This window comes from Kogia breviceps, chromosome 10 (genome assembly GCF_026419965.1).
Source record: "Kogia breviceps isolate mKogBre1 chromosome 10, mKogBre1 haplotype 1, whole genome shotgun sequence".
In the NCBI taxonomy this organism is placed as follows: domain Eukaryota; kingdom Metazoa; phylum Chordata; class Mammalia; order Artiodactyla; family Physeteridae; genus Kogia; species Kogia breviceps.
Window position 1 is genome coordinate 82888482 of NC_081319.1, and position 19897 is coordinate 82908378.

A 19897-nucleotide genomic window follows, 5' to 3' on the forward strand; every position below is an offset into this window, starting at 1 on the left:
AGTAAGTACACAGTAAATATAGGAAATAGGAAATTTTGGAAATTATCTAAATGTCCAATAATGGGAAATATACAAATTACAACACAAACATATTAGAACTGCATGCAGTTTATATATATAAGCTAACATTTCATAATATTTGAATAACTGGATGAGATAAAAATATGGGACCAGAGATCAAAGATTACTCTGAACCCTCTCTTCTTCCAGAGATCTTTATTGTTCAGCAGACAGCCTTCTTTGGGGGTCATGGATGTGCTAGGAATCTTGATGGCACTGAAGTGAACTCTGAACAGGAAGTTCAATTTCAGCTGTGAGCATGACTCTCGCCCACAGCACCAGGGAAGGGTCTGGACCAAAATCTCTTATGCCATCTATGGGATAGCACCAGCTGAAGAGGGATGGGAAAGCTAAGGGACTTGTTTCTAAGAAACAAGGGAAGCAGTAGGGACTAACTAGGAAGCTATTTCATAGGACCCAGACATTCTAGAGGATTCCAAGTTCCACCAGTCCCATCCATGCCAGAAAACAAAATTGCTAATGAAAACTAAGTTATTTGTCTACTTGAGAAAGAAGCGAGATTCTAAGATATATGTCTTGCAAACCAACACTCAGAATGTGCACTAGGTAAATATATTTACTCTGTGGCACTAATACTCATTAAGAGTATGGACTGGGACTGCCTGGTTGTCTTCTTTTAAAAGAAATTAACTGATGCTAATTACAAGCCCCATTGGCAGGGTCAGCTTCCCAATTCGTAATAGAAGTGCTTCCATGTAAGCAACATAAGCATGCTCTCATGATGAAAACGTCATGTCAGTTAACTTAGTTCTAAGAAATGATTCACTGAGAACCTTACATTACACGTTAATAATGGTCACTCACTCAGAAAGGAGATGCCAAAAGATTCCACTTACCTTGGGTGGAACTTTGCATTGAATTCTTCGTGAATTGCTTGTGGTGACATTAATGGCACAAAACTGGGATCCAAATAAAACCAGGCTAACATCTTCCAAACTAGAGCCTCGGATGGTGGCCCAGAGCCCTCCTGTACAAAAGCAGCATTTTCAGATAGGACACACAGCCATACAGATAGACAACAATTATCCACAAGAGAAATAAATGAAATCAAAATATGAAACTCCTTAGTCAAAACACAAGACATGTTCAAACTGCAGAAAAAGACTGAAGTTAAAAATATAAACTACTAAATAAGATGGGAGATACAGTGACTGAAGGGCAGAGAGAAGGAGATATTTAAGACTAAAACATAGAGATAAAACACAGCCATGGAACAGAGAAGTAAAGTATCAATAGATGGTCTCTGGAAACTGCTTCTGCTGTAGATTTTTGAACATCATCCCTGCCAATTCTATAAAACATACTCTTTTCCCAAGAAACCAGTATAAGAGAGCAAGTATAAGACAGTAGATAGAGCAGGGGGCCCAGAGTCAGGGCTATAGACTGCTCTACCACTTAGAGCAGATCATTTGCATTATTGTCACTGAGTTCACTGGTCCTCATCTCCCTCATCTTTTTTTTTTTTGGCCACGCCACTCGGCTTGCAGGATCTTAGTTCCCCGACCAGGGATTGAACCCAGCCCTCAGCAGTGAGAACGCAGAGTCCTAACCACCAGACCACCAGGGAATTCCCACTCCCTCATCTTTAAATGACAGCCTTAACCCTTCCAGCTTTGCGATTCGATACCACACAGACTATGTTCTGGTCGCCATGATGATATAGAAGTGACTGTCATTGTCACCAAGTGCCATCAGGACTTCTGTACTGACCGCTGAGGAGAAGCAACCACAGAAACCCCCATCTCCTCACCACAAACGTCAGTAAGAGGAGGGATGGCACCGATCGCACTGATATCATGGCACACAATACCATTTGGAGGAGCAGCCCTTGATCCAGCTGATGGACAGGAAGCCCACTTATTGTTGATGAGCAACGATTCTGGTCTGCCATCTTTCCAGAAAGGGAGATAAGAGGGGCAGTGAAGCCACCAAACAGACACATATCCCATGCCAGTGGGGGGAGGCCACAGAAGCAAGGTTGTCGGGCTTCCCTGGTGGCGCAGTGGTTGAGAATCCGCCTGCCGATGCAGGGGTCACGGGTTCGTGCCCTGGTCCGGGAAGATCCCACATGCCGCGGAGCAACTAAGCCCGTGAGCCATGGCCGCTAGGCCTGCGCGTCCGGAGCCTGTGCTCCGCAACGGGAGAGGCCACAGCAGTGAGAGGCCCGCGTACCGCAAAAAAAAAAAAAAAAAAAAAAAAGAAGCAAGGTTGTCATTCCCAAATGTGTCAGGGTGAGAAAGGAAACTTATACAACCTGATGAAACTCTTGCAGGAGCATGTGACTAGATGGAATATTACCCTGAAGTTAAATATATAAACATGCCCTTAAGATTCAGGACAAGACTACAATAAACTTCTAAGTTAAAGAATAACGTTGAAGAAGAGTCAACATACAAGAGCAACATAAAAGATACAATATCTGGAAACAATCCTGACAAGAACAATTCAAGAGTATGAAGAAATGTGAAGAAAGCTTTGAAATGCTGCTGACAAACATAACAGATGGGTTAAAACTTTAAAAAGAAAACTAAAGTAAATGTACGGAAAGAGTGAACATTGTAAGGTGGCATACTTTTTTCTTTTGAATTTTATTTTATTTATTTTTTATACAGCAGGTTCTTATTAGTTATCTATTCTATACATATTAGTGTATACATGTCAATCCCAATCTCCCAATTCATCACACCACCACCACCACCACCACCCCACCTGCCACTTTCCCTCTTGGTGTCCATACGTTTGTTCTCTACATCTGTGTCTCTATTTCTGCCCTGCAAACCGGTTCATCTGTACCATTTTTTTAGGTTCCACATATATGCATTAATATACAATATTTGTTTTTCTCTCTCTGACTTACTTCGCTCTGTATGACACTCTCTAGATCCATCCACATCTCTATAAATGACCCAATTTCGTTCCTTTCTATGACTGAGTATATATTCCATTGTATATATGTACCACAACTTCTTTATCCATTCGTCTGTCAATGAGCATTTAGGTTGCTTCCATGACCTGGCTATTGTAAATAGCGTTGCAGTTAACACTGGGGTGTGTGTGTCTTCCTAAATTATTGCTTTCTCTGGGTATATGCCCAGTAGTGGTTTGCTGGGTCATATGGTAGTTCTATTTTTAGTTTTTTAAGGAACCTCCATGCTGTTCTCCATAGTGGTTTATCAATTTACATTCCCACCAACAGTGCAAGAGGATTCTCTTTTCTCCACACCCTCTCCAGCATTTCTTGTTTGTAGATTTTCTGATGATGCCCTTTCTAACTGGTGTGAGGTGATACATCATTGTAGTTTTGATTTGCATTTCTCTAATAATTAGTGATGTTGAGCAGCTTGTCATGTGCTTCTTGGCCATCTGTATGTCTTCTTTACAGAAATGTCTATTTAGGTTTTCTGCTCATTTTTTGATTGGGTTGTTTGTTTTTTTAATATTGAGCTGCATAAGCTGTTTATATATTTTGGAGATTAATCCTTTGTCCACTCATTTGTTTGCAAATATTTTCTCCCATTCGGAGGGTTGTCTTTTCGTCTTGTTTGTAGTTTCCTTTGCTTTGCAAAAGCTTTTAAGTTTCCTTAGGTCCCATTTGTTTATTTTTGTTTCTATTTCCATTACTCTAGGAAGTAGATCAAAAAAGATCTTGCTGTGATTAATATCAAAGAGTGTTCTTCCTATGTTTTCCTCTTAAGAGTTTTATAGTGTCCAGTCTTACATTTAGGTCTCTAATCCATTTTGAGTTTATTTTTGTGTATGGTGTTAGGGAGTGTTCTAATTTCATTCTTTTACATGTAGTTGTCCAGTTTTCCCAGCACCACTTATTGAAGAGGCTGTCTTTTCTCCATTGTATATCCTTGCATCCTTTGTCATAGATTACTTGACCATAGGTGCATGGGTTTATCTCTGGGCTTTCTATCTTGTTCCATTGATCTATATTTCTGTTTTTGTGCCAGTACCATACTGTATTGATTACTGTAGCTTTGTAGTATAGCCTGAAGTCAGGAAGCCTGATTCCTCCAGCTCCGTTTTTTTTTCCTCAAGACTAATTTGGCTATTTGGGGTCTTCTGTGTCTCCAAACAAATTTTAAGATTTTTTTGTTCTAGTTCTGTAAAAAATGCCACTGGTAATTTGATAAGGATTGCACTGAATCTGTAGATTGCTTTGGGTAGTACTGTCATTTTCACAATATTGATTCTTCCAATCCAAGAACATGGTATATCTCTCCATCTGTTTGTGTCATCTTTTATTTCTTTCATCAGTGTCTTATAGTTTTCTGCATACAGGTCTTTTGTCTCCTTAGGTAGGTTTATTCCGAGGTATTTTATTCTTTTTGTTGCAATGATAAATGGGATTGCTTCCTTAATTTCTCTTTCTGATCTTTTGTTGTTAGTGTATGGAAATGCAAGAGATTTCTGTGCATTAATTTTGTATCCTGCAACTTTACCAAATTCATTGATTAGCTCTAGTAGTTTTCTGGTGACATCTTTAGGATTCTCTATGTATAGTATCATGTCATCTGCAAACAGTGACAGTTTTACTTCTTCTTTTCCAATTTGTATTCCTTTTATTTCTTTTTCTTCTCTGATTGCCATGGCTAGGACTTCCCAAACTATGTTGAATAACAGTCGTAAGAGTGGACATCCTTGTCTTGTTCCTGATCTTAGAGGAAATGCTTTAAGTTTTTCACCATTGAGAATGATGTTTGCTGTGGGTTTGTTGTATATAGCTTTTATTATGTTGAGGTAGGTTCCCTCTATGCCCACTCTCTGAAGAGTTATCATAAATGGGTGTGGAATTTTGTCAAAAGCTTTTTCTGCATCTATTGAGATGATCATATGTTTTTTTCCTTCAATTTGTTAATATGGTGTATCACATTGATTGATTTGTGTATATTGAAGAATCCTTGCATCCCTGGGATAAATCCCACTTGATCATGGTGTATGATCCTTTTAATGTGCTGTTGGATTCTGTTTGCTAGTATTTTGAGGAGGATTTTTGCATCTATACTCATCAGTGATATTGGTCTGTAATATTCTTTTTTTGTAGAATCTTTGTCTAGTTTTGGTATCAGGGTGATGAGTTAGAATGAGTTTGGGAGTGTTCCTTCCTCTGCAATTTTCTGGAAGAGTTTGAGTAGGATGGGTGTTAGCTCTTCTCTACATGTTTGATAGAATTCACCTGTGAAGCCATCTGGTCCTGGACTTTTGTTTGTTGGAAGGTTTTTAATCACAGTTTCAATTTCATTACTTGTGATTGGTCTGTTCATATTTTCTATTCCTTCCTAGTTCAGTCTTGGAAGGTTATACCTTTCTAAGAATTTGTCCATTTCTTCCAGGTTGTCTATTTTATTGGCATAGAGTTGCTCGTAGTAGTCTCTTACAATGATTTGTATTTCTGCGGTGTCCATTGTAACTTCTTTTTCACTTTTAATTTTATTGATTTGTGTCCTCTCCCTCTTTTTCTTGATGAGTCTGGCTAAAGGTTTGTCAATTTTGTTTATCTTCTCGAAGAACCAGCTTTTAGTTTTATTGATCTTTGCTCTTGTTTTCTTTGTTTCTACTTCACTTATTTCTGCTCTGATCTTTAGGATTTCTTTCCTTCTACTAACTTTGGGTTTTGTTTGTTCTTCTCTCTCTAGTTCCTTTAGGTGTAAGGTTAGATTGTTTATTTGAGATTTTTCTGTTTCTTGAGGTAGACTTGTATTGCTACAAACTTCCCTCTTAGAACTGCTTTTGCTGCATCCCATAGGTTTTTGGATCATCGTATTTTCATTGTAATTTGCCTCTAGGTATTTTTTGATTTCCTCTTTGATTTCTTCAGTCATCTCTTGGTTATTTGGTAACGTATTGTTTAGCCTCCATGTGTTTGTGTTTTTTACGTTTTTTTTCCCTGTAATTCATTTCTAATCTCATAGCGCTGTGGTTGGAAAAGATGCTTGATATGATTTCAATTTTCTTAAATTTACCAAGGCTCGATTTGTGACCCAAGATGTGATCTATCCTGGAGAATGTTCTGTGTGCACTTGAGAAGAAAGTGTAATCTGCTGTTTTTGGATGGAATGTCCTATAAATATAAATTAAATCTATCTGGTCTATTGTGTCATTTAAAGCTTGTATTTCCTTATTAATTTTCTGTCTGGATGATCTGTCCATTGGTGTAAGTGAGGTGTTAAAGTCCCCCACTATTATTGTGTTACTGTCGATTTCCTCTTTTACAGCTGTTAGCAGTTGCCTTATGTTTTGAGGTGCTCCTATGTTGGGTGCATGTATATTTATAATTGTTATATCTTCTTCTTGGATGGATCCCTTGATCATTATATAGTGTCCTTCCTTGTCTCTTGTAACATTCTTTATTTTAAGTCTATTTTATCTGATATGAGTATTGCTGCTCCAGCTTTCTTTTGATTTCCATTTGCATGGAATATTTTTTCTATCCCCTCACTTTTAGTCTGTCTGTTTCTCTAGGTCTGAAGTGGGTCTCTTGTAGACAGCATATATATGGGTCTTGTTTTTGTATCCATTCAGCAAGCCCGTGTCTTTTGCTTGGAGCATTTAATGCATTCATGTTTAAGGTAATTATCAATATGTTTGTTCCTATTACCATTTTCTTAATTGTTATGGGTTTGTTTTTATAGGTCCTTTTCTTCTCTTGTGTTTCCCACTTAGAGAAGTTCCTTTAGCATTTGTTGTAGAGCTGGTTTGGTGGTGCTGAATTCTCTTAGCTTTTGTTTGTCTGTAAAGCTTTTGATTTCTCTGTCGAATCTGAATGAGATCCCTGCCGTATAGAGTAATCTTGGTTGTAGGTTCTTCCCTTTCATCACTTTACATATATCATGCCACTCCCTTCTGGCTTGTAGAGTTTCTGCTGAAAAATCAGCTGTTAACCTTATGGGAGTTCCCTTGTATGTTATTTGTCATTTTTCCCTTGCTGCTTTCAATAATTTTTCTTTGTCTTTTGTTTTTGCCAATTTGATTACTATGTGTCTTGGTGTGTTTCTCCTTGGGTTTATCCTGCCTGGGACTCTCTGTGCTTCCTGGACTTGGGTGGCTATTTCCTTTCCCATGTTAGGGAAGTTTTCGACTATAATCTCTTCAAATATTTTCTTGGGTCCTTTCTCTCTCTCTCTTCTCCTTCTGAGACCCCTATAATGCGAATGTTGTTGTGTTTAATGCTGTCCCAGAGGTCTCTTAGGCTGTCTTCATTTCTTTTCATTCTTTTTCTTTATTCTGTTCCATGGCAGTGAATTCCACCATCCTGTCTTCCAGGTCACTTATCCGTTCTTCTGCCTCAGTTACTCTGCTATTGATTCCTTCTAGTGTATTTTTCATTTCAGTTATTGTATTGTTCATCTCTGTTTGTTTGTTCTTTAATTCTTCTAGGTGTTTGTTCTTTAATTCTTCTAGGTCTTTGTTAAACATCTCTTGCATCTTCTCAATCTTTGCCTCCATTCTTTTTCCGAGGTCCTGGATCATCTTCACTATCATTATTATGAATTCTTTTTCTGAAAGACTGCCTATCTCCACTTCACTTTGTACTGGATGAACGAACAAGATAAAACCCCAGAAAAATAACAAAGTCCTCTGCCTTTTCATTTTGTCTATCTTTCTGTGAATGTGGTTTTTCCTTCCATAGGCTGCAGAATTGTAGTGCTTCTTGCTTCTGCTGTCTTCCCTCTTGTGGATGAGGCTACCTAAGAGGCTTGTGGCGTATATTTCTAAGTTAAACTAAAGCATCAATACAATCATGATAAAAATACAAAAAAAAAAAAGATTTTTAATTTAAATTAGACAAGCTGATTTTAAAATTCAATGAAAAATAAACAACATTAGCCAGAAAACAAAATTTCAAAAATAAGAGTGAAGGGGTCTTCTGCCAGACATTAAAGTACCTTATAAAACAGCTATAATTGGGAAGATCAGGTGGCAGAGTAGGATGATGCAGAGCTCACCTCCCCCAACAAACATATCAAAATACATCTATATGTGGAGCAACTCTCACTGCAAACAACCTGGAGGCTGGCAGAAAGGTTCTTCTACAACCAAGGCTGTAAGAAAATCCTTACAGAGTTGGGTGGGAAGGGAGGAGAAGCAATCAGCTCAGGACCCACACCCCTAGCAGCAGACACAGAAGAAAAGGGGGATATCTCAGGCTCAGGGACCTCCCTGGGGAGTAAGGGGTTTGAGCCACATATTGGGCACCCCAACCCTAGGGCTCAACACCAGGAAGATGAGTCCTGAGTTGTGTCCCCCTCTAAATTCATATGTTGTAGTCCTGGCCACTTGTACCTCAGAATGTGACCTTATTTGGGAATAGGGTCATTACAGATGTAGTTAGCTAAGACAAGGTCATATTGGAGTAGGGTGGATTCTTAATTCAATATGACTAGTGGCCTTATAATAAGGGAAAATTGGGGCTTATAAAGGACACAGGGAGAACACAATGTGAAGATAATGGCAGAGATCAGGGTGATGCTTTTACAACCCAAGGAATGCCAGAGATTGCCAGCAGACTACCAGAATCTTGGGGAGAGGCATGAAACAAATTCTTTCTCACAGGTTGTTGCAGAAGGAATCACCTCCACTGACATCTTGATACCAGACTTATAGCCTCCAGAACTGTGAGGCAATAAATTTCTGTTATTTAAGCCATCTAGTTTGCGGTACCTCGTTAAGCAGCCCTAGAAAACTAATACAGACCTCTAACCCACACTATATACAAAAATTAACTAAAAATGAATTATACATCTAAATGCAAGAGCTAAAGCTATAAAACTCTTAGAAGAAAATATAGGCATAAATCTTGTGACAATGGATTGGTCAATCGTTTCTTAGATAGGACACCAAGGCACAAGCAACAAGAATAAAATGATAAATATATATTTCTAAGAGATACTGCCCTAATCCAAACCCAACACTATCTCTCCTCTGGATGGCTTCAGTAGCCTCCATCCTTGCCTCCCTACAGTATATCCTCACACAGCAGCCTAAGTCAGATCATGTTGCTTTTTTACTTAAAATTTTCCAATGGCACCTGTCTCACTCAGAATTAAAGCCAACATCCTTTCAGACTTCCCTGGCAGTCCAGTGGTTAGGGCTCTGAGCTTCCACTGCAGGGGGTGCAGGTTGAATACCTGGTCAGGGAGCTAAGATCCCACATGCCACACAGCATGGCCAAAAACAACAACAACAACCAAAAAAATAAAACAACAACAAAAAAACCCCAACATCCTTTCATGGCCTCTAAAGGCATATGATCTGCTCCCAGTCATCTCCTACCACCCCCCTCACTCAATTTATTCCAGCCACAGCAACCTCCTTGGCTGGAACAAGCTGAGCTCATTCTGACCTAAGATTTTATCATTTGGTGTTCCCTCTGCCTAGAATCTCCTCCAAGATTTCCCCAGGACTCATTCCTTCATTTCCTCCCTGTCTCCATCCTCCAGTGACATCCTTGTCATTTCTCCAATGCCAGTGACCATCCTATCACAACCACCACTCCCTCTGTCACTATTCCCCTGCTAGATTTTTCTCTTACACACGTACCTCCAGGAGAGCACGGACTTTGTTTCAATTTATTGTATCCTCAACATTCATAGTGACTGGCACATAGTAAGAGCTAAATAAATTGTTGTCATTATTATTGTTGATAATAATTAAAAGTTGGAGAGGCAGTGACAATGCCATTCCCATTTGAAAGCTGAAGTGCCTCATAAGGGTCCACACCTTAGGACCTAACACACAGAAATGAACCAATATTTTTTAAAAAAATCCTTTTAATGGCACTTGGCATATGGGCAAGTTGTGATTTGGAATATTACTGATCACATTATTACATGTATTCATTACATACTCAACTGTTCTGTAAATTCCTTGTTGGTAGGACTCAGCCTGGCTCTTTAAATCCCCAATAGCGGTGTTGCTCAAACTGCCCTGTTCATAGAAATTGCCTGAGGATCCTGTGAACATGCAGATTGACTAGGAGGTGAGAGATGGGGCCTGAGACTGCATTTCTAACAAGCTCCCAGATGATGGAGATACTGCTGATCCAGAACCACACTTTGAGAACCAAGGTCTTCAGCACCTGGCACAGGGTTTTCCACAGGGTGGCTTGGTCAGTGTTGAGTGATGGATGGATGGATGGATGGATGGATGGATGGATGGATGGATGGATGGATGGACTGATACTGGTTGGTACTAGGTAGGTGGCAGGGTGGAGGAAGTGTTCAGAGGAAAAGTTTAAATCCAGTAATAAAGAAAGTAGCAGCTAAAATCTCTCTCTCCTTCCCTTTCCCTCAGTCTTACCAGAGATTAATTGGGACCTACCCAACATTATCCCTTCTCTGAGTTTTCCATCTTTCACTAAAATACAGAGGGGGTGGTGTACAGTCCTCCTAGACAAACCCTTCAACATGTATTGTTGGTACAGCATACCCTGATAGGGTAACCAACTCAACTCAGTTTGCCTGGGACTTTCCAAGTTTTAGCACTTAGAGTTCCACGTCCCAATTTTAACACTGAAAGTCTTGCGTCCTGGGAAACCCCTCAGTCCCAGGAAACTGGGACAGTTGGCCAGTCTGCCTGTGTGAGTCACTCTGTGTAGAGGAAAAAGCTGACTGAGTCACCTGTCTGCCTTGGAGGTACCTGCAGTCCAGTGGGGGAGTCGAGTGGGGAAGGATGGTGTGGCCTGAACTGCAAAGGTAACTTTATAGGAAGATCAAAGCCACTTATATATCTGGTGGGAAGACTCAAACCAATAATTATTGGGTTAATATAGACTGTGATCTTTCACTCTGAGCACCACAGACCATCTGGCTCCCTCCTTAAATCACTGAGAAATAAGGGCAAGCTTGTTCGGTTTTATGTGCAGAGAAGAAAAAAGCAGGCCTCTTGATTTACTCTATAAGGCCAAGTAAATTCAGAAATCAACTGTTCCTTTGAACAATGAATCTGTAGCCAGGAAACACTACTTTAATAAGTGTTCTAAGCCACGAATCTTTGGCCAGCAGAATAAACAATGACAAAAATCCAAGGCATTAAGGAAAAATGTTTATGCTCTAAAAATCATATATTAACATATAAAGCATGAGTGTTCCTGAGATTCTTGCAGTCTGGCTGGGTTGTTTTAAACAGGTTGTGTCCCTCAGAAAGCCTGGGGAGATCCTTGGTTGCCATGGCACTAAGACCCAATGCACGGGGCTGATGCTGGCAAGCCCCGCTGACGTCTCCATACCCCACTACTCAAATGGTAGTTGGCTTTGCCTGCTAGCCAAGTATCCGAGTGTACGTCATTTTACAAACATTTGTGAAACACCCACTAAGTTTCTAGTGGGCCGGGCCTGTACTTCACATTTGCAAATGTTTTTAATTTTCAAGGGACTTTCCCACCTGTTGGCTCATTTTAATCTCACTCAAAACTAAGAGGTCTAGATAGACCTGGAATCTGTCATACAGAGTGAAGTAAGTCAGAAGGACAAAAACAAATACCGTATGCTAACACATATATATGGAATGTATAAAAAAAATTAAAAAAATTTAAAAAATTTAAAAAAAATGTCATGAAGAGATTAGTGGTAGGATGGGAATAAAACACAGACCTACTAGAGTATGGACTTGAGGATATGGGGAGGGGGAAGGGTAAGCTGTGACGATGTGAGAGAGTGGCAGGGACATATACACACTACCAAGTGTAAATTAGATAGCTAGTGGGAAGCTACAGCATAGAGCACAGGGAGTTCACCTCTGTACTTAGTGACCACCTAGAGGGGTGGGATAGGGAGGGTGGGAGGGAGGGTGACAAAAGAGGGAAGAGTTATGGGAACATATGTATATGTATAACTGATTCACTTTGTTGTAAAAGAGAAACTAACACACTATTGTAAAACAGTTATACTCAAATAAAGATGTTAAAAAATAAATAAATAAAGTACAACGTGCTACAGAAAAAAATAAAATAAAATAAAATAAAATAAAATATTACCAATGGAAAAAAAAAAAAAAAAACTAAGAGGTCTAAGCATTGTTCAGCCCATTGCATGGGTAAGACAGCATGGTGAGGTAGAAGCAGCAGGAGCCTTGGCGTCCCACAATCCTGGTTTGCAACCTAGCTCCACCTCTTTCAATAAGGAAACCTTGGGCAAGTCACTCTTCTCTTAGAAATACTTTTATCTCATCTGAAAACATGTGGATAATAATTCCATCTTTCCAGCAGCTGTAAGCATTTAGGGTGTGCGACTACCTAGAAGAGGTGCTCGGTAAACGATCCTGTGCCCATCCTCATCACTGTTAGGAAACTAAGTCCCACAGAAGTATCTGAAACTTCTAAGGTCACACTTCTGACTTTGGCAGGCTGAAAACCCAGGCACATGTCCTAACTCCCCCTCCTAGTGTCATTTCCATTTGATCAGATTGTCCCAATGACTCAATGATTGACCCAGTGATACGTGACACCATCAGCCAAACTATGGTCCTTTATGTGGCAAGTGAGTTCATTTAAGGGCTCAAATGTCTATTACTCATTGGAAGAAATGCTGATGGCAGTAAACAGAAAGCTGTGAATCGCAGTGGCTACAGAATTTATTACATGGCAGGACTAGATTCCCGCAGATTGGCAAGAATGCAAGCTTCAGAGAGTCAGATGCAATGCAGGTGCCCCCGAATTACCAATGTCTGCAGCTCTGGAAGGCTCCACAGCATCCAGTCTGGGCTCCACGTTTAGGAAGAGGCCTCCTCCACTGGCATTGATGGCAAGACCAGAGGGTCTCACCAACATTGAAATCTGATGCACTCCTACGGGCAGCAGGCCTGTCTGACACACCACATTCGTTTGGTTTGAGAAAATAACTTTGCAACTTGTTTTGTTCACTGTAACCTGCAAGGCCTCGGAGTCACCAGAGAAACTATTTCCAGTAATATAGACAAGTAGGTCAATGTCATCTTAAAAGAAGAAAGAAATTAAAAGAAAGGAATCATTTCTCAGTGATATCACTCCATTTACAAGAACTTTATCAAATATTCATTCCCTCTCACCTTCCTCTCCCAAAATTCAAGGAATTAAATGCTGACTCATGTATTGGAATCTATATTGATTTTAATAGCATAGAGCCCTCATATTAAATTTTCTCAAACTAGTGATGAGAAATCACTAGTCAACAAAAAATGGGGAAAAAAATAAAAATAAAGAATATTTCAGAACAAGGGACAAAGAGAATACAACATTTTAAGTCATCAAAAATCCACCATTTCTGGACATTTCTGGACTTCCCTGGCAGTCCAGTGGTTAAGACTCTGCACTTCCACTGCAGGATGTGCGAGTTCAAACCCTGGTTGGGGAACTGAGACCCCACATGCCACACGATGCAGCCAAGAATTTTTTTTTTTTTTTTTTGTGGTATGCGGGCCTCACTGTTGTGGCCTCTCCCGTTGCGGAGCACAGGCTCCGGACGCGCAGGCTCAGCGGCCATGGCTCACGGGCCCAGCCGCTCCGCGGCATGTGGGATCTTCCCGGACCGGGGCACGAACCCCTGTCCCCTGCATCGGCAGGCGGATTCTCAACCACTGCGCCACCAGGGAAGCCCCAAGAAATTTTTTTTTTAAATCCACCATTTCAAATCATAACTATTTCATTTAGATTGGCTAAAAAATTCACCTTCTGCTGCATCACTCAACATCCACCCCATGAACGGACACACCTTCTACCCACACATCACCAAGTACACGGCCTCCAACAAATCACTCTTAGTCTAAAGTTCATGCACAGAAATAGACCCACAGACATAGAAGACAAACTTATGGTTATCAAAGGGGAAAGGGGTGGGGGAGGAATAAATTAGGAGGTTGGGATTAACATATACACACTACTATATATAAAACAGAATACCAGCAAGGACCTAACGTATAGCACAGAGAGCTATACTCAATATTTGTAATAACCTATAAGGGAAAAGAATCTGAAAAAGCATATATATATATATATATAAAAACCTGAATCACTGTACTGAAACTAACATGACATTGTAAATCAATTATACTTCAATAAAAAAATAAAGTTCACGCCCATCTCAATGCCAAGTGCACATCATACCAAGGGCATACCACACAGAGTGGACCCGGGGAGTTGACCCTTCGAGGTATTGGAAGGAACAGGAACCTGAACAATGAGCTGGTATGTCGTTCACTCGCACAACTACCTGGAAAAGACCAAAGCATTAAAAGCAAACGTACATGTCTCATATGCTCAAGGGTATTAATAAAGTACTTGTGAAGTTTGCCCAAATTAAAATGTGTTAATGATTCACTTATTCTCTTTTTTTTCCTTCTAGTTTCCAGTAATAGACCCTAAATTGTAAAGCATGACTCCAAACATGTTAGGCTTTTTTAAAATGATGGTAAATATGTGGAAGCCTAACATGTTTGCAATTAAATATGTTCAATCTGGAGTAAATTCCCTCTCTGTCACATAGAAGTAAATTCAAACTGAGTAAGAACTTTTTATCACTTTATATTTTCAACTGAGTACCTACTTCCTGTGAAAAGCCCTGTCTTTGCTGGTAAATGCCAGTGAAGTAGGCACCTCTGTTCTACCATTGCTATATGGATGTATAACTGAAGATCAGAGTGTATTTGGACATTTGGCTTGGGGTCTTTTTTATCCTAGAATGGGAGGTCCCCAAGAATAAATTATATGTCTTTTCCTCTCACTGGGACTAAGGTTAATCTAATGGAACTCTACAAGACTTGAAGATAAGAAAGGTGAAAAAGATTGAACTCTGATTCTCTACATATAAAATAAGGATTAAAAGCACACACACTATATTTATGATAGTGTTTGCTTATAAGGCAAGGGGTACTGGGATGGCATGAAGGCAAAGGTGATAAGAAACTCTTCATCTGTAATGTTTCACGTTATTCATAAAGACCAAAATAAAAATAAAATAAATACATCAAATGTTGGCAATTGTTAATCCTCGTTTGGGTACCCAGGTGTTGGTTATATTATTCTTTATAGTTTTTGCATTTCAAAATTGTCTCTAATTAAAAGCAGATGACTTATAACAAGAGTATGGGCAGATGGGAAATAGCAAAGGACATTTTAAAGGGTTGACTTAGCTCATTTACTTTCCAAGGCCACTGTGTGGAGGTACAAATCATATGTAGCTAGAGAGGTTCTCTATTTTTGGTACCATAGTTGCATCAATAATTATAATAACAGGATGTTGTATTTACAGAGCACTTATATTTTCAGCGTACTCTCCATACCCTGTGGAGGTAGAGAAGCACAGCCACAACTGTCTCTGTTTTGTGAATTAGAAAGCTGACCCTTAGGATTGGTCCACATTACAAATCAGGAGGGGCTGCAGTAGACCTGAAACTAGTACTTCACTTTGGGTGGCCCATCCGCTCTCACCTGAGTGTACTGGTTGGCAGTGACCAACATGTCTCCAAATATGGGTCCAAGGAAAACTCCACCATCATATACCACACGAGTGGTTACAGCAGGGTTCACTCCCGTTAGGTTTTCATCAGATACCTAAGATGGTTACAGTTCTGGTGAATTCTGCCATGGAATGAAGTCTAATCTTGCTTAAAACAAATAACAAAGGGTGTTTTCACATTCTGTTTAAGATAATCAGATAGCTAGAAAGTGAAAATGGAGAGACAGGGGTTTGAAATCTAGTAACCTAACAGTAATGGCTAATGAAACCCCCAGTAGACTAGAAGAATATTTATATGCAAGTAGAGTTACCCCCAAAAAATGCACACTATACTGATTTTCTAAGTCTTGAGATATTTTGTTTCCATGTGCTTTTCTATTTTACAAGTTTTCAATCCAAAATATTAAGATAAAATGTCAGGAAACAAGTGTCATGAGATGACTCCTGTCCTTCCTCCATCTCCACCCAAGGATTTTGTTTGAAAACCAGATGACCCGCAATACCAAATAACAAGAATAAAATTTCATCTTGGGTTTCACTTCGTAAAACCAAACGCTAGATGATCGTTAGATTATTTTTTAAAACCTTAAATATGCAAGAGCATCTGGTTTTGTCATTATCCAAAGACAGCAAATCCTTTCCTAAACTTCCTTCTGCTGTGCCATCTGCCTCATGATAATCTAAGTCAATCACATCTGCTTAAATTATCCAATAACAGATGTAGAATTATTGTATGGTGGACACTGACCAACAACTTCTCTACCTACATCAAGTTAGAAAAGGTGATGTTGGGTTTAAAATGCTTTATCAGGAATATGAGATATAAGATACGTCTTGAAAACTTTCAGAAAGATCATTGAACCACTTTATTTGAATATTCCAACAAAATTCACAAATCATGAGTTTTCATTCATATAATTCTGATTTTTTTTTTTCACAAAATTGCTCCAGAGCACCAAATCCACAAAACCAAAAGGGATACCATACATACCCTTATAAAGTTGGGCAAGTCCCCAACCTGGTTGGACCAGGAGAGAGTCCACACATGTTCATAGCAAGACTTTAGATCCTCTGTCACAGTGAAGTCACTGACATTAAGGTACCTAGATGTGAAGTCATCAGCATTGGTTTGTAAGAGCTTTTGGAGGTGACTAGCTGAGATGTGCACAGGGACAGCTGTGGGAGAAGGTCATGATATAAAAAGTACAGGACACTAATTAGTCCACTTTGCAGCATCTCATCATCAAGATAGCAGAGAATACACATCAGAATGCCTACTACACATGCAGAGACCATCAAGTGCAAGAAAATCCTCAGTCCGGTTAAGCCATTTTTAGGGCAAATATAAGCAGGTGCTCACTTTTTATATCATGGTCCCTTTAATCAGCATCACATCCCTCAAGCAGAGAACACAATCGCATCAGACAAACCTATCTCAACTGTCAACTCAAAATGTAAATTCCAGACACCCTGGTAATCCCTGAAAGTCTAATTAAATATTGGGTTTACCCCAGAAAATTTTAGCTGGCCCTGTGAACAGGGAAAAGTTGGCCGGCCACCTTTCACAAGGATTAGGGAAGGCACAAAGCAGCTGACACCCATAAAAACTTAGCCAACCAAGCTGAGGAATGTTGGCACTGAACTTCGGTTTCTCCATTACAATTCCCTTCAAGCCCAACCACCTGCTTCCCCATCTCACATCCCCATAGAGAAATAACAGCACTTTGGGCTTAAGCCTTGCTGTGTTTGAACGCTGTTTCATGCTTTACCGAAAGTTTCCATTTCCTTAGGTACTCCCAACATCTCTGTGAGGCGGGTCATCTAAATATCCTAACACCTACCTCCTTGAGAGATGAAGAAAACGAAACCCAGTGTGATTCAGAAGCTTGTCAACCAAGCGAGAGGGGTTTAGATTAAAACCCACGTTGTCTTCTACCTACTCAAGAGCTTTCCTTTGGAATCCCACACTGCCCTGGAGTGTTAGTGAAATACCACTGTATTTGCAAAATGCAAACAAAATTCTCATCTTTTTAAAAAAGGTTTTATACGTCATTTGGGGGCCATTGCAAATGGCCAGGTGAAGGCTGGCTTTCCCCCCAGTTGTTCTACAGGCAGTGAGGTGAGGAGTATCAGTAACAGGATGTGACAGCAGGAAAAGTCTCTCTATAGACAAGCTGCAGCTTTCTCATTTGTGAGAAGGGAAGCAGCACAGTAGTGGGCTTCATAGAGCCAGGGCTCTGATGCACTTATTCACCCACTTATCAGACTCCAATAGCCCAGGGGCCATCAACTTTTCCTAATTTTCCCTACTAGAGTAAAAACTCCATTCCTCCAGCCAAGAAGATTCTTTGCAAGTCCAGCATCTTTCTGCTTGAGAGGGCAGAAGACTCCTGGACCATGTGCCAATTTTTATATGGCCATTCTTGAGTTCTCCTGAGCCTCCTTTCTGAGTCCCCTATGTTTTTACCAAATAAATAACATATTATAATCACGTCTAATCCTGTCCTTTGTGAGCTGTGTATGTACTTGAAGATTTAGAAACTGTTCTACCCTCATCGCAGCTGAAAGCTCTTTCTACACGTGTTATGATTCCTAAAATCCTCAATATCATGTGGTGTCACTGTGGAGTTTAATTTGGAAGGGCCGTGGCTACCGTGGATTTTGGCCTAGGAAACTCTAGAGAGAAGAGGACCGAACTGAGAAGCAAAGCCTCAAGTTCACACCTGGACCCTGCCATCAACTATTTTTATGAGCTTTGGGCAAGCCTGAGTATAGTGGGCTGAATGGTGGCCCTCAAAAAGATATGTCAGTGCCCTGATCCCAGGAAACTATGAACATTTCTTTATAAAGCAAAAGATGTGGTTAAGGATCTTGAGAAGAGGAGTTCATCCTGGATTATCCAGGTGGGCCCTAAACGCACTCATACACAGAAGAGGAAGAGACAGTGTGACCAGGGAGGCAGGGGCTGGAGTGATGTGCCCGCAGCCAAGGGATGCTGGCAGCCACCAGATGCTGCGAGAGGCAGCAAACAGATCCTCCCCTAGAGCCTGAGGAGGGAGAGTGGCCCTGACAACAACTTGACTGTGGACTCTGACCTCCAGAACTAGAAGAGAATAAATTTCTGTCATTTTAAGCCACCAAGGTTGTATAATTTGCTGTGACAGCCCCAGGATGCTAATCCACTCAGTTTCCACATCTACAAAACTGAAAGATTGGGATCACATTAACAATGATATGCTGTTGTTATTGTCCAGATCTTTGACTTTAAGAAGGTCATTCTCAGACACTGGAAAACAAAATAACTTTAAGACTGTCACCCTGCCTGGCAGGATGTTGTAAAACGAGAAACACTGCACTCCCAATGGCCCCTTTACCAGGAATCACTGTGTTAGAAAGCCGGATGCGAAAGTATCCTCCTAAAGGTGGACTTGTCCCCTGTAGTCTCTGTGTTGTCACCTGGACCGACCCGGACCCTTCTTCTACTCCTCCAGTGGGCACAGAGCTGTGACATATCAGAAGCAAAGCATTAACCATGGGGACCCTCCAGCAGCTGCTCCAGACAGAACATAGCTCCAGCTCAAAGACCAGCGGTCTCCCATGTTTCCAGACCATGAGCTCAAGCTCCCAAATACTGGGCACCCCTCTCCCACCACAGCAGAGGAAATGTAAGGTAAATATGAGGAGGGTTCTTTAGGGCATTGCACAGTTCCCCTCTATTGATCCTGGAAGCACAGGGATGCAGAGCAATGAGTGATGACTCTGGTCTCCACAGCTCTGGTCCTGACGCAGAGTGGAAGGAAAACCCAGTGTTCTCTAACCGCATTTGCACAGTCAGATGAAAACTTGGGCCCTAGTCCACAGATCCTCTGCACTCAGTATCCCCAGCAGAAACAGTCCACTCCATCTAGTGGAGTCCTTATCCAGCACCTGCAATGCAAACACGCTGCCTGACTAATCCTGCTTTTAATACAATAAATAGGTCAAATAAACCATGACACACCATGAGATGGAATACTATACAGCCATTAAAAACCATATCTAGGGCTTCCCTGGTGGCGCAGTGGTTGAGAGTCTGTCTGCCGATGCAGGGGCGCGGGTTCATGCCCCGGTCCGGGAGGATCCCACATGCCGCAGAGCGGCTGGGCCCGTGAGCCATGGCCACTGAGCCTGCGCGTCTGGAGCCTGTGCTCCGCAACGGGAGAGGCCACAACAGTGAGAGGCCCGCGTACCGCAAAAAAACAAAACAAACCCCCCAAAAAAACCATATCTAGAAGCAGGCTTAATGAAATGGGGAAATATTCTATTTATACCAGTAGGTGAAAAGGGCATGTTACAAATATAGTATCTTATGTGTGGCCCTGATCTGAGATTTTAAAAGTAAA

The 19897-nt window shown here is 40.7% G+C and overlaps 1 protein-coding gene across 1 annotated transcript in view; it reads right to left on the reverse strand.

Moving 5' to 3' along the window:
* The window catches only part of PKHD1 (PKHD1 ciliary IPT domain containing fibrocystin/polyductin), a 420109-nt gene that overhangs the window by 363547 nt on the left and 36665 nt on the right, over window positions 1-19897 (reverse strand). Inside the window, exons 22-27 of the mRNA XM_059075914.1 lie at window positions 18890-19017; window positions 16507-16691; window positions 15488-15610; window positions 14165-14270; window positions 12745-13017; window positions 918-1048 (exon numbers count right to left, since the gene is read on the reverse strand). Of these exons, the coding sequence (XP_058931897.1) occupies window positions 918-1048; window positions 12745-13017; window positions 14165-14270; window positions 15488-15610; window positions 16507-16691; window positions 18890-19017 (946 nt within the window). The remainder of the gene's footprint in view (window positions 1-917; window positions 1049-12744; window positions 13018-14164; window positions 14271-15487; window positions 15611-16506; window positions 16692-18889; window positions 19018-19897) is intronic.